The following is a 15,039-nucleotide window of genomic DNA, read 5'->3' on the forward strand; positions in this document are numbered from 1 at the left end:
TGTGAGAGTGTTTCACATGTGTATATGAGAGTGTTTCACATGTGTGTGTGAGTGTTTCACATGTGTATATGAGAGTGTTTCACATGTGTATGTGAGAGTGTTTCACATGTGTATATGAGAGTGTTTCACATGTGTATATGAGAGTGTTTCACATGTGTATGTGAGAGTGTTTCACATGTGTATATGAGAGTGTTTCACATGTGTATATGAGAGTGTTTCACATGTGTATGTGAGAGTGTTTCACATGTGTAAGTGAGAGTGTTTCACATGTGTATGTGAGAGTGTTTCACATGTGTATGTGAGAGTGTTTCACATGTGTAAGTGAGAGTGTTTCACATGTGTATATGAGAGTGTTTCACATGTGTATGTGAGAGTGTTTCACATGTGTAAGTGAGAGTGTTTCACATGTGTATGTGAGTGTTTCACATGTGTATGTGAGAGTGTTTCACATGTGTAAGTGAGAGTGTTTCACATGTGTATGTGAGAGTGTTTCACATGTGTAAGTGAGAGTGTTTCACATGTGTATGTGAGAGTGTTTCACATGTGTAAGTGAGAGTGTTTCACATGTGTGTGTGAGAGTGTTTCACATGTGTAAGTGAGAGTGTTTCACATGTGTGTGTGAGAGTGTTTCACATGTGTGTGTGAGAGTGTTTCACATGTGTATGTGAGAGTGTTTCACATGTGTAAGTGAGAGTGTTTCACATGTGTAAGTGAGAGTGTTTCACATTGTATGTGAGAGTGTTTCACATGTGTATGTGAGAGTGTTTCACATGTGTATGTGAGAGTGTTTCACATGTGTATATGAGAGTGTTTCACATGTGTATTCGAGAGCATTTGGTTTCAGTTGTGTGTGTGAGAGTGTCTTATATGTGTGTGTGTAATTCTGATTAATCTCCCTAGAGGCCCCTCATAGAATTATCAGAGACTTATATTATTAAACCTGGACAAATCAAAGCAAATCTATCTGCATCGTCAAACACAACTCTAGTTGTTGTTATTTTGACATGCACCCTCAGTGATCTGCAACTGTGCTAAAGTGAGATCCAGAGTGAAAAGATGTGCAGTCCCCCACACCCTCTCAAATCAGGCCATATGTGAGACACACATAGAGCTACAGTGCGTCCCCTGACCATTTAGAAGAGCAAACAGGAAGCATGCTAAAATGCTAAGACAACAGCTTCTTTGTCAAAAATGAATGAATCATCAGTAACACTTAGATCAGGCCAGAAGCAGTGTTACGTGTCAGGATGTTAAATTACTCACTCCTTTTTTGTTGTTACTAAGATGCCTTTTCTTCTTCATGTTGTCCATCTTATTCAGAACCAACCTGGCCGTGCTGCAGAGAGAACAGTGTACAATTAAATATGCATTATTCTACTTTATCATCACATCCATGCCAGTATTTATTTGCCAAAAATTTGGGAGAGACTGTGAAGGTGATAACTGATGACAATAATAAATGCTACAGTGCAAGCTGATCCCAAAGACTGGTACCAAAATCAGTGCAAACAAAAGTACCACAGCTCAGATGTGACTATGTTGTCCTGCAGACGCTAACATATCAAAAACAGATCAGACAACAAATAAGGTTTGTTTGTAGATTTGTTTGTTGTGCAATTGGAGTAGTGGTGTTACGGGGTAAGGAGGAAAAGAAGAAAAAGGAGATTAAAAAGCAAAACAAATAAAACCTGTAATAGTCATCATAGTAATAAGGTGATGGATAAATAGGTAAAAGTAAGAAAATAAAAAGGACAAGGGTCAAAGAGAGGAAAGAAGAGACATTTTGCCATTAATAAAAGTAGTTTGGTGAAGTCCAATGTGTCATCATGTGTCTGCTGAAAGAGTGTTGATGTCTCACTTGGTGCCGATGCCGTCGAACATGTTGGAGTCCTGATATCTGCAGGTCGGTTTGGTCGACCTGGTGCTTCTCCTCAGCCCACTCCTCTTTCCACCATCTGAGTACACACACACACACACACACACACATAAATCAGTGATTCCCGCAGAATTGTTTCTGTATCAGGCTGCTGAAGCCTCTGAAACAGCATTTACACCATCATGAGAAAATATAAGCAGACAACCAAATATCTGTCCTGAGACGTTGAAGTGACAGATTCCTTTATATTAAATACTCCTTCATGAAATAAATCTTTGCTACCAGTCTGTTTTAACTGTGTCGTTGAACAAGAAATAAGCTTTTTATCTGTCAATGCAACAATATGGCAACACACATATTCACACCAGTGATGGAAGAAGTATTCAGATCCTTCACTAAGTAAAAGTACGAATGCAACACTTTAAAAATACTCCACGTAGGGCTGGGAGATAATTCAATATGATCATTTATAACCTTTCAACGGAATCATATCAAGAATAAATCATAAATCAAGATCATGACACACAAGCACATACTAACTCAAATTTCTCCGAATTGTGATTACTCTGTATCTGCATGCATGTACACATGTCAGTGTACAACAGGAGATATTGATTTGTTCTTGATATATTTCACTTGAATCTGTTATGTTCATTTTGCACTGATGTTCTTAATTCAATGAGAAAATACTCAGTATTTTCATTTAGTCAAGTAGGCCAATTGAATTCACACAGGACCATGTGGTTATTTCATATTGACATTTTATTTATGGAATAACCAGAAAGCATGCTATATTGTGCTATATTATTATTGAGCTATGAAATTACATACAGTATATCGCCCAGCCTTAACTCCACTACAAGTAAAAGTCCTGCATTGAAAATGCTACTTTTAGAAAAATAGAAAAATGTAATTAAAGTATTAAAAATAGAAGAATGTCACCTGTGACTGTTATACAATAAAATATCTTATATCATTAGATTATTAATACTCGTGCATTAATGATCAGGCAGGATTTTACTGTTGTAGTGGATTGAGGCTGGGGAGTTGAGGATTTTGAACTATAAACTAATTATTATTTTAATTATGGATTAATCTGATGATTTTTATCTACATTAATCCGTTGACTGTTTGGTTTGCCGTCACAATTACCCAGAACCAAAACATCACTACTAATACTTTACATGTATTTAAAGGGACAAGCATCAAATCTTCACATTTGTGAAGCTAGGACTTTGGAATTTGGAATTTCAGCCGTACTTGAACATTTTCACATGTTTTGTGTGCGAAGATGTCAAACTGTGAAGTAACTAAAGCTGTAACTAAAACTCTCAAATAATTGAAGTGAAGTAAAATAATTCCCTCTGAAATGTAGTGGAGAAATACATTGCTACATTTCCCCATTGTGGGACTAATAAAGGATTTCTGATTTCTGAAATGTAAATGCTCAAGTAAAGTGCAAGTACCGTACCTCAGTGCTGTGTGTATGCACAGTACTTGAGTAAATGTACTTAGTTACATTCCACTATTATCCCACATATCTCCTGTGTTACCTGATATGTCATGACTTTTCTGTGGAGGTTAACAAATTTCAGGTCTTTTTCTTTCTTTTCCAAACCTCTCTGATAATCCAGGCCACAAAGCTCACTGATGATGTCATTGTCTTTACCTGCAGTGTTTTGAAGCCTTGGAGATTTCCTATAAACACAACCCAAGGTTCCTTATGAGAAAACATGCAAACAGTTGCAGCAGAGTGATTTACATTACATTAAGTTAAGGGTGGGGTGTTGTTTGTAATGTCAATGTAGTTGCATCTGTCTTTGTGTAAATAAACCCATGTTTATCACACAAAGTCAGAAAGCAGCGTTCTGAATGACATATAACACTAAAATGACTAGATGGATTTTTGGACTGACAATTAATAAACATTTATAATATTATGTCAACCGACTTATCAATGAATTGACCTGAATTTAATTAATTCATCTGTGAAGGTGGTTATCAAACAACATTCATTGGTCATGTTGGTCTGACCTGATGATGGCTCTCTGTGGTTTCTCATCTTCATCCTCGTGTGTTTCTGAATCAACGTAATTCTGATCATCATCATTAATTCTCTGAAATAATAGGGCAAACATTCCAGAAGTTCAGCCAACTGAAACTAACTAACTGAAGTCAGTGTTTATACTCACACTGTCAAAGTAAAACATCAGCACAGACAGAAATTCACATATTTTCAAAGTTGTGCAGACACAGGCTGAAACAATGAGTGTAAATACTCTTTAAGTGTATTACATCAGTCTTTCTATGGTGGATGGTAGTTGACCTATGCTCAATATTTTGCCCTTTCCTGCAAAAATTCATATTTCATTGGGAATTCTCTATTATTTATCTATTCTATTTCATAAGTTTATTTCTTAAGTTATGCAGTGCTTGCTTTTTTATTTACTCTATGCTTATTGTTACACACTAAAACTCCTTCTATAGGCAAACCTGATTCTGATTCGGAATGTGTTTTAGAAATTCAATTAATTCAATTAAACCACCAGAGCTGTACAGCCAGCTTATTGGCACACACAAACTGCATGTTGTATGTTTTGTATTATGGCCCGACTAATACAGGATTTTAAAGGCTGATATATTGATATGTGAGAGTTTAAATAAAACAATGTAATTGTGTCTTGTAACACAAGTATTTACATTTAGGTGTAGCAGAGTCCTTATATCAATAAATAAATAAAAATATGTTGCTATTAATTCATGTTAATATGGCCCCCTTTTAACTGTATATTGTTTTTTGTTGTGTTAATTCTTTTTTTTACTGACCTTCTCTCTCCTAGTCTTGTTTTATTTTTTGTGACTTTACAGTTTTAATAATTTTCTTCGGACAAACATAAGGTACGTACAAACTCAAATGATGCAATGAAGCCTCGAAACTCAAACCAAAACCAAAGACGGACTCACATCGCACAGTGCGGATTCTTCCGGCCTGGGGACCGTGCTGCTGCTGCTGCTCTGGATCCCTGGTGCAGCCTGCAGCGGGGAATTGGACGGCATCTGCTGCTGCAGCGGCCCGGTGCTCGGATACGCGTCCCCTGTGCCTCGAGTGCGAAGAGTCACCATGGCAACGCCGTACACATACACAAGCTAACACGCAACACGTTAACTACTAGCTTACCGGTAAATTAACAATAAACAAAAATGACCAGAATTAGGAGATAAACGCGTTTAGGTGTTTGACGGTTGTTTTGCTCAGATTAATGGGCTGCTGCTCCGTGTGTTCAGGCGGAGCTGACACACACACATACACACACACACACACACACACACACACACACACACACACACTCGATAAACAGATACAGACGGACCGTCGACAAACTGACGTGTGGATTCAAAAACGTTGTGTTTTGCCGCCGCCTAGTGACGTCATGCCGTAATGTGCGAGTAGAAAGTAGAAACGAAAGACTAGCGAACGATAACAACCGATAATAATAATAATAATAATAATCAACCTATGTGCTTTTAATACTGAGGATATTAATGAGAATGTTGTCTTGCTTTGGCGGAATGGGTTGTTTGGTCTCCTGGAAAATACACGATTTTATAACTATATATAAATGAAGTGCTGTACTGCAGTACTCCCTGGACAGATGCAGCATGTTGGACTTTTGTTTAATTATCTGCTGCAGTACAGCTAATCAAACACTTCCATTCAACAATGATTTCATAATGATTTATTTCAACTGTATTCATAGTGCAAACATTTAAAAAATAACCACTCGTAAAAAAAAGAAAAGGTTATCTTAATTAAGAGTCAATATACAGACTGGTGACAGGAAAAAACTCATTTATTTTCCCATTAAAAGAAATGATACACAAATATGCAGGATCACAATACAGAAAACCTAAAAGAGTAAAACATTTCAAATCCAGAATATGTGTGTGTGCTGGATGAGAGACTTCACCTGCTCATATGTGGGGGTCAATAAAAAACTGGTCTTATGACGGAAGTGAACGATTAATTAGTCAATTAGTTAATGAACAGAAAATGAATCTGCAACAATTTTGGTAATTGATTTATCGTTTGAGTCAATTATAAAGCAAAAAGGCCAAATATTCTCTCCAGCGTCTGCTTTACTTTGTTTAATAACATATAATCATATTGTCAATATATTTGGGTTTTGGAAATGTTGGTCAGATAAATCAACACATTTGACCCTTAACCTCTGGGAAATTGTGACAGGAATTTCCAACTATTTTGTCATGTTTTATAGACCAAATGTCTAATCAATTAATCAGAAATGAATCCTTTGACGGATTAAACTATAATGAAAATTATCTTTAGAAACAGATATAAACTGAAATTTCACAGAGAATTAAAGAATGGATTTCTCATTATAAACTCTTTCATTTTCATACATCTTACTGTTTTATATGAGGAATTAATATCTATAATTAGGGCTACAACTAACGATTAATCATTTGGTCTATAACATTTTTAATAATCTATATCTACCCAAAACAGACTATTTATTTTCTGGATTTAAAATGTTTTACTCTTTTGGGTTTTCAGTATTGTTATCCTGCATATTATCATTTTTAATGAAATAATTGTATTCCTTTCATTCATGAATTAGCATTGTATTTAGAAAGCACACCAAGAACAGATATAGTATAAGCACTGATTACGAGTAAAATTACCAAAATACGCAAAACTTAAAAGTGATCAAATTCCTTATTTAGAGGCTGAGAATGTCCTAACAATATATTCAGCACACGAAAATCTTCAAAGGAGGGCTGGATTTATTTCCAGCCCTGTTATTACAGGAATCTACAAAACCTGCACATTCAAAGCTTCTAAAATATATTTTGCAACTTAAATCTACACGCTCCATAAAAGTATTAAATGAATAAAAGCAGTATTTGACAGGTCATACCATGTGTTCTAAATTATTCCTGCTAATCATAAAAAATACATAAGGTACTTTTTATTAAATAAAACCTTGTGGCTGACTGGTTTAAATTTACTTAAATGATACAAGTGTATTTCTCAATGGTAGCCTGTTTACAACACATCACATATGGACTACTTTTGATATTATTAGTATTTCTAGTCTTGTAGACTTTGAAACACCCCCATATAATCCACAACAATTAACATCATATTTGCAGATAGGGTTTGCACTCGATCATTGATTATCTGAGAGACTTCAGCCTCTCTGCTCTTCTTTGTTCTCCAGAAGGCAGTTGGACTCGGGGGCTTTGGGGCTGGTGTGATTGTTGTCATCGTCTGCAGGGATGAACAGAAGTGATTTTTTAAATTAATACGGTAGATACTTAAAAACTACAGATAAAATGTGTTGTCATACTTAAGAGATGGGTGGATTTCTGGTTTCCCCTGTCCCGTCTGGTGTATGAGCTTAAAACTGAAGCGGCATTTAGCATTATAACACGCTCTGGCGATCTAAAAAGAAGCGTGCATAAGCAACCTGTGCCGCGGGGGTCACAGCGTTAACAACGGCGTCGCAGCGCTGAATCCAACTTGTATTGCCTTAGTAATAAGTAATGTGACTACGTGAATACAATAATAGTGTTTATGTGTTTATAAATGGACTAACAGGGTCACTAGTGTCTGACAGGCCGTGCGCTATTTATGACTTGGCAACATGAAGGAGATCCTCACATCAAAACAGACGAGGCAACGTGTAAACACTGCAGAGAAAGAAAGCCATGGGCTGCCGAGTCAAGTGCGACACCTAGTGGTAAACTCTGGTCCATTCAGATGTTCTGCTTAATATCAAACCGGTTTGAACATTCTTACAAAAGCCCAACACTAGTAGTGTTTGGAAATCAGGAGCTGTGAGTCAGTGCCGGCAGAGGTAGACCCCCTTCTATATTAAAAACAATGCGTAGTAGATTGAAGTGATGTGACATCACATCAGTTTTACAACTGAAACTAAACTAGTGGTTTTCCTTATGATACTGTAAGTACAGCACCTCTTAACTTCATCATCTTCAGCTTGATTTAACACTAATCCTTTGTACAATCACACTTCTTCACACTAAAACACACAAACTATTTACCACTTGAGATACAATATATCAACTATTGTAATGTAGCTTAAGGCAAAATCACGTCTTTGTGACATCGTTCAAGAAGAAAACACTTACCCTTGATAAAAGTTTTGGCCACACACTTCACTTCGAGTGATTCATCTGTTAAGAAAGACAAAGTACACACACACACACACACACACACACACACACACACACACACACACACACACACACACACACACACACACACACACACACACACACACACACACACACACACACTAACAATTTGTATCTCTTTTCATACATTTGTCTATAATCAATAGTCTATGAGAAGTTACAGCCTGGACAAGACTGACTAAAAGGATCACTTGATTCCAGCAGGGGACCTCTGCTGCATGTCACTCTCAGTGATTATGATCTCATTTAGATAACTTTGCTATATTAAATCGACCAATCAGAAACCACTGAGGGGGCCAGACAACAATTTAAGACTGCCAAAGTGTCAAGCTTCTTAACCAGTGGACAAAGATACTCACCAGAGCCTTCAGAGCTGCTGCTCTTCAGAGACAGACTAGAAGCTGCCAACAAAGAAAAATTATTTTAGGTCATTTACAAAAGGCAGCGTCACAACTTTCTTTTAACTGTTTTTACAATTTTATAATTATAACTCTATAATTACCAAAATTATAACACAGAACTTAAATAAATCTCACAAAGCAGTGACAGCTGATATGACATTTCAACATCTGCTGCTACCTGAGTGTTTTGCACACTGAGCTTTGACAATAAGTGAGAGGAGAGATTAAAACTTTTAGATTTGCATTACATTGGTTTGCATTTAGGCAGTAAGTCAGAAAGTATTTGGACACGGACTAACATATTGTTGGGTTTGGTTTTGTAGAAACTATTATACTATTTGTAGTAAGTAAGTCATCTAAAATAACACCAGCCACATGCTTTAAGTTAAAGAAATAAAAGTAGTTACCATCGCTTTTTTTGTCTCCATTTTTGCCACATTCTGTAAATAAAGACAATGATAACAATCAACAGCATGGTCAGCACTATATAGATCTTTAAATACACAGCATTGAAATAAGGGCTGCAACTACCAACTTCTTTTATCATTCACAAATCTGCCGATCACTTTTTCAATTTATTGTTTGGTCTGCAAGATGTCAGAAAACAGTTAAAAATGTCCACCCCAGTTTCTCCATGTCCAGGGGCCTGTCTTGTTTTGTCCGTCCAAAACAGCATTTCCTGACATTTTTGCATGAAAAATGATGTTAATGATAATTGATAATCAAAATAGTTGGGAGATTCATTTTTTTGTCGAGCGACTAATCGACTCATCATTAGATCATTCGAATGAAAATCTGAAAATAGATTTTGTTTAGACGCAGCCCTGCCGAAGACTATAGCTGACGGTGAAGCTCCCAGTACAAATGTGTGACTTCAGTGAATTAAGGATAACAGTTCAATGTGTCCTCTGAACGCCTCATGAAGTCCTATCATAAAATAATAAGAGACCTTTGCACCTGATAAGGATTCCACACAACACATCTTAACTTACGGCTGAGCAGACTGTAACATCATGTACTTTGTAAATGGTGTAAACGCACTGCATTGAATACTGCACTACAGTATCATTTCATATGAATGGTTAAGATATATTTTGCTTTGAAGATTAAACCTCAATATTAAAGTGTTTTTGTTCATTAAACACAAAGTGGAATTAAACATTGCATGTATTTTCTTTTTACAGAATATTAAACACAATTTGGAACGAAACAATATTCCAGCCTAGAGGATATCTTGTTGTTGAAAGAAGACAATATTTATATATTGCACGTACTAATTATGCCTTTTTTATACAAGACCAGGACCACGATCGAGATCAGGAGCGGGAGCAGGATCAGGAGCACTCCAGCAATGATCAATCCGGTAGAATCGTCAGGAAGTGTATGATCTAAAACACAGAAAACATTCACATTAGTTTTATATTAAGTTCACTTTCAAAAGCGTTTCCATTTGTTATCTTCATATAATCTATCTTGTGGCTTATGACGAATTCAACTGTGGTTAGGAACCTTTGCTGGTAAGGTCATCTCTAGGGCTGCCCTCGCTTAGTCCACCCATCGGTCATTTCGGTTTTAGTCGACTAAGACTTCTTTAGTTGATTAATATTTGTTTATGCTTCTTTAATGCTGAATGACTTCGAGTAGATCTTAGAAACTTCTGCGCACATCTTTAGTAAAAACACAATTTAAAGTGGTGCTTTTGCAGGATTCTTTGTGGAGATACTCAGCTTACAGAAATGACATGAGTGTTAGTCAACTAATAATGACAAATAATCCTTTTCACCTGGCTGCTCTGTGCAACATGTAAACGATGCAAAAAGAAACCGCGACAAATGGCGGGAAAAAAACAGTAAGAAAAAACTTCTTACCCCAAGTCTTCACAACATGTAGCCCTGGATTGCAATATGCTTCACGTCACAGGTGTATGTGGACATGTCACTCTTTAAAATCTCCACGTGGTCTCGTCTCTGGAAGGAGCCATCTCCATTTGGTCGAGTGCCCGAGGAAAACAATCCGTCTGTTAGAGTCAGAACACGTCCGTCCCTTTTGATCTGCAGCACAATTTCTTTTGGATAGTAACCTGTGGCCAGGCACGTCAAGATGACGTTCTTCTCTTTGTGGGCCTTCTTTGAAAACACGAACACCTTCGGAGGACACTGGAAAGAGAAACGATTGCAGGCTTTTCATGTTTAAATAAAACCAGTATGACACAAAAACACATCAAACTAGCAACATCAAACACCACCGCTGTGACACATCTACCTTCCTTTCATAGAGTCAGGTCTTTTTACAAACAGTGGTTTCAGGTTGGCAAATTAAATGAATTATGCTGCCATTAAAATTAAAGTGATTCTGATTTCATCGAAATAGGAGATTACAGATTTAACAGAAAAGTTATTTTAACCTTTACTTATAAGTGTCGACAGCTGAAGCGGAATGTATTCAATAAGGGAATCTAGTATTAACTTTGATGGAAATGTTGCCACACCTGGAGCTGAAAATGTCCCCTGACAAATACTACAATTAAAGACAATATGCAAGTAATTATCTTTGTCAGACTGCTTCCTAAATTTCAGCCAAATGCTTGTTAATGTTGGTGAGCTCACTTGTGTTTTAGATATAATGCAGCTGCTTATGTATGAACCGTTTATAAAAAATAAAAACAAGATTATTATAACTGTATTTTTGTATATATTGTCTCTGTGTCCATAATAATTATATTATTTATTATTAGAACAAAGAATGTACAGATGTAGAGTGAATCACAATAGTTTCAAGAACAGCTAGTATTTGTATTATACTTGTTATGCCTTTAATGATGGTACAGTTTACGATTGGGAAAGGGGGAGAGGCGGGGGATGACGGGCAGCAAATGGACACGGGTCGATGTTGAGCCCCGGGCCGGTTAGTAACTTAACAACCTGCATAGTAGTCCTTCCATTACTAAAGCTACTTTGATTATCTGAAGTAATAAGAAAATAAAAATACAGGAATGATTTTAAGTCATACATACAGGCCATTGGTTAGCGTTTGCTTCTCATATTTCATGAACTTGCTCAACCAATCCATACACTCGTTCTCCAGGTAGCCTTTGGTGTATTCCTTTAGCACCTGGACATCATCCCACTTCTTCTTTGTCGGGTTAGCCGCTGGAATTGAGGCAACCCAGGTGCCGCTTTTGTCGTCGAAGGACAGGAAGTTGTCTCCGTCGTAGCTGTACATGTCTATACCGCGACGGAACTTCATACTGCCATCGGGCAGCTCGTTGGCCTCACAACCGTGTATCCACTGAAGAACATGGATGTCTGAAACCAGAGCGAGGGGCAGGACAGTGAAACAACAGCCTTACAACAAGGAAATGGATAAATACATAGCCACACACTGTCTCTGAAAAATTATGTTTCCAAACTGCATTGTCAATTACATTTCAAGGGAAACATACTTTGTCCCAGATTAGTCACAGTTTTAAACGCGTGGTTAACGTTGTGAATTGAAACAAAATGATTTGGTCAGTTTACTAAAAGATGAAGTTCATTTTAAAACGTAAATTAAAATAATTCAACGTTGACTTTCGGTTTCACGCGGGACACAAACAGAGGTTTCCCTGTTTGTTGGACTCTTGCAACAAGACAGCGCGAGTTGCTGATTCCATGAGGATCAGAAAGCGTTCCCGGAGTTACCTGAGTCATTCTGTCTCATACGAGACTTCAGGATGTCGATGTTGACTTTGAACCACTGCTGCTTGCTTTGGCGGGACTGCGTGCCTTTCTCCCAGTAATCTTCAGGCAGTCTCTCGTTCATCCACTTCTGTTTGGGAACTTTCTTCTGAATGTTGCTGTCAAAGTAGTCGATCATCCTGCCGTCCAGCTGACCCATTGCTGTGAAGTCATGGATGCCAGGGAGTTTGACAGGTTTGGAGAAGGCTGTGTATGTGTAAGTGAGGGAATGGACCTCTGAGAGTCACACAGGTAGAAAGACAGACAGATATTTATTAGACAAGGCAGATAACAACCTGTAGATTTGACACGTATGTTTTGAATGAGCCCCGTCCATCCAAACATGTAGGCACAGCTTGAGTCAAAACGCTTGCACAACCACCTTTGACATTTCAGTAACGATTAGTTAGAATACTATCTTGCACTACGAGGAAGAAGTATTACTCCACTCCGGGTCCTTTGATCCAATACTTTGATAATCTTAAAAGTTGTCCTGAAATGTGGAAAATATTTTTTCTTATTATATGTTTTTCAAGTTATTTCTTGTTTAGTTGTACTTTTGTTTCTTTCAGAAATGATATCATTAAGTTTTGAAATGTGTTTTTGTCATTTCCTTTGTAACATTGTCATTTGTCTATTTCAGTGTCATAATAATATTTAATAACATATAATATTTATGTGTCATAAAAACATTTGAGAAAACTCATTTAAGATTCATTAATCCAAACAAGGAAAAAACGGGTGAGTTTAACAGATCGCTTGTTTTGTTTGACCAACATCAGGTCTGTAGAGGTTTGTGGATTCGTGGGAAGCAAATAAAGTGACTGGGAACACACGGAACATTTAACAGCATCACCCAGATGTTCCGATCACTGGGACGAGGAAAAAGTAAGTCATATTTAGTATTTTCAATTTCATAGCACAATAGATGCTTTTCAGTTTAATAGCCCAGTGTATAATAACACCTGGAGTAAAACAGAAAATACCTTTAACCTAAAAGATGCTTCTGGGTCGTGGATACGTGCATACAGCACAAGCAAAATGTGAGTTGTAGCTCGGCCTGTGTAGACAGCTGAATTCATTAAGACGGAAGTGTGTTGTTTCCTGTCTGACTTCCTGTAACATACGGTATAAGAAACCGGAGATAAAGCTTTTCACAGATGTCAGTGTTGTCTTATATGTCTGTCAATAAGTACTAAGAAATGTCAGTAGAGAAATGCCAAAGATAGATATGCGTGAAATATGTAATGTATTTATAAACCTATCAAATATTAGAAAAACAACAACATAAAAAGAAATCTAACTTTGTTATGAGCCAATTCAGCCTGTGCTCGTCATGTCTTAACAATGTGGCCTGTTGGACCTCAGTGCCAGCAGCAACAGGGTGGTGTTCATGGATCAAGCCAAAGCCCTTAAGAGCAATACACACTCAAACATGTCTACCAACCTGTTTTACTCTCAGGATATGACTGTAGCTTCTACCAGCCATGAACAGATCCTTTCTGTCAATGGCTGGTAGACTGCTAGTTCAACTAAACAAACTATTTACACTTTTAAGACGTCTCCTTGGCTCGTTACGTTCAGCGCCAATATATTACTGTTTTAGCTTTAAAGTATTTGATAGAGAAATGTAACGCTTATCTTGATTTACACTGACGCCATGTTGTACAAATAGCCTCACTCAACAACAACTAACAATCTGGAAGTAATCCATTTTTTCTTGTTTATTTTTGATGTACAGCGGCTACAGAATACGTTTTAATTACCAAAAATGTAAACGCTTAACGTCCATTTGAACAAATTAAACGAAGATAATGAACAGAAAAACGAAATTTTTAAGACGTCACAAACTCGTTGTTTTACTTTCACTTCTGATTTACAAGAACGTTTCGGAAAACTCTTAACTTACCGCAGTTCACCGTCTGTCCTATCCCTAAAAGAACAAGCACGGCTATGAAATACATTTTCACCTAAATCTAGAGTGCTGTTGTTTCTAAAACTCAAGTTTTATCCGACTATCGGATGTCCCGGAGGTAAAGCGCTGCGGTGTGTCTGCTGCTTCCGTCTTCTGTCAACTCTTCATGGTGCATTCAGGGGCTGCCCGTAAACTACATATCTCAAATACTTTTAGCGGTAGTGTGCAAACACGTGACAAAACTGTGTGACGAAGCACAGTTTATGGCGTTAGGTAGACAGTAATTCATCCCTCTTTTGTGGATCGTTGTTTTTGATGATTTTAGGAAAATCTAAAGAACCGTTTCTCTGGGTCACGAGTAGAGTTATTACAACAATTATACACTGCGCACAGCGTGACGTAACATGCACACGATCTATACATGGCTAAACATTACATTGATTGTAAAATATCAGACACATTTTTGTAGAGATCGGGATTCTCACTCTTTTATAGCTACTAATTATGTCTACTCGTTTAACCTTGACGATTTTATTTTGTTACTATGATAATCCAGATGATGCTCTTTTACATCTGCAGCGATGGAGGCAGTATCCTGGTCTTTAACCCAAGTAAAGGTAACAATATTAGAGTTTATGAATACTCTGTTGAAAAGTAAAAGTCCTGTATTCAAAACTTTACTGAAGTAAAAGTACAAATTGTCTGAAAAATTACATATTACATACCTGACAATACATCATTATAATATTAGCTGAATCTGTTATATGTATTGGATTAAGATAACATTTTTTATGTAATTATTGTAATAATGTAATGTAATAATTTAATTATATGATAATATACTGTGATAACCAGTTCTGATAGATTTTTTAATATATATTTTTTAACGTT

At 36.9% G+C, this 15,039-nt stretch overlaps 1 protein-coding gene and 1 pseudogene across 4 annotated transcripts in view; both read right to left on the reverse strand.

The window, feature by feature from the left end:
• The window catches only part of LOC115015900 (ATPase family AAA domain-containing protein 2-like), a 28,745-nt gene extending 23,537 nt beyond the window's left edge, over positions 1-5,208 (reverse strand). The window contains exons 1-5 of one of the 4 annotated variants that reach the window (XR_003833038.1): positions 4,841-5,208; positions 3,911-3,993; positions 3,546-3,574; positions 1,859-1,955; positions 1,264-1,336 (exon numbers count right to left, since the gene is read on the reverse strand). Coding sequence is in view for 2 of the 4 variants with exons in the window: in XM_029443520.1 (XP_029299380.1) it covers positions 1,264-1,336; positions 1,859-1,955; positions 3,546-3,574; positions 3,911-3,993; positions 4,841-4,999 (441 nt within the window). In the remaining 2 variants the exon portion in view is untranslated. The remainder of the gene's footprint in view (positions 1-1,263; positions 1,337-1,858; positions 1,956-3,545; positions 3,575-3,910; positions 3,994-4,840) is intronic. The other 3 variants (XM_029443520.1, XM_029443519.1, XR_003833039.1) reach the window with 3 other exon arrangements.
• A 390-nt stretch (positions 5,209-5,598) lies between these two features.
• Positions 5,599-14,337, reverse strand: LOC115015912 (BOLA class I histocompatibility antigen, alpha chain BL3-6-like; annotated as a pseudogene).
• Between the last annotated feature and the right edge of the window lie 702 nt (positions 14,338-15,039).

Source organism: Cottoperca gobio, chromosome 11, assembly GCF_900634415.1.
Source record: "Cottoperca gobio chromosome 11, fCotGob3.1, whole genome shotgun sequence".
Lineage (NCBI taxonomy): Eukaryota > Metazoa > Chordata > Actinopteri > Perciformes > Bovichtidae > Cottoperca > Cottoperca gobio.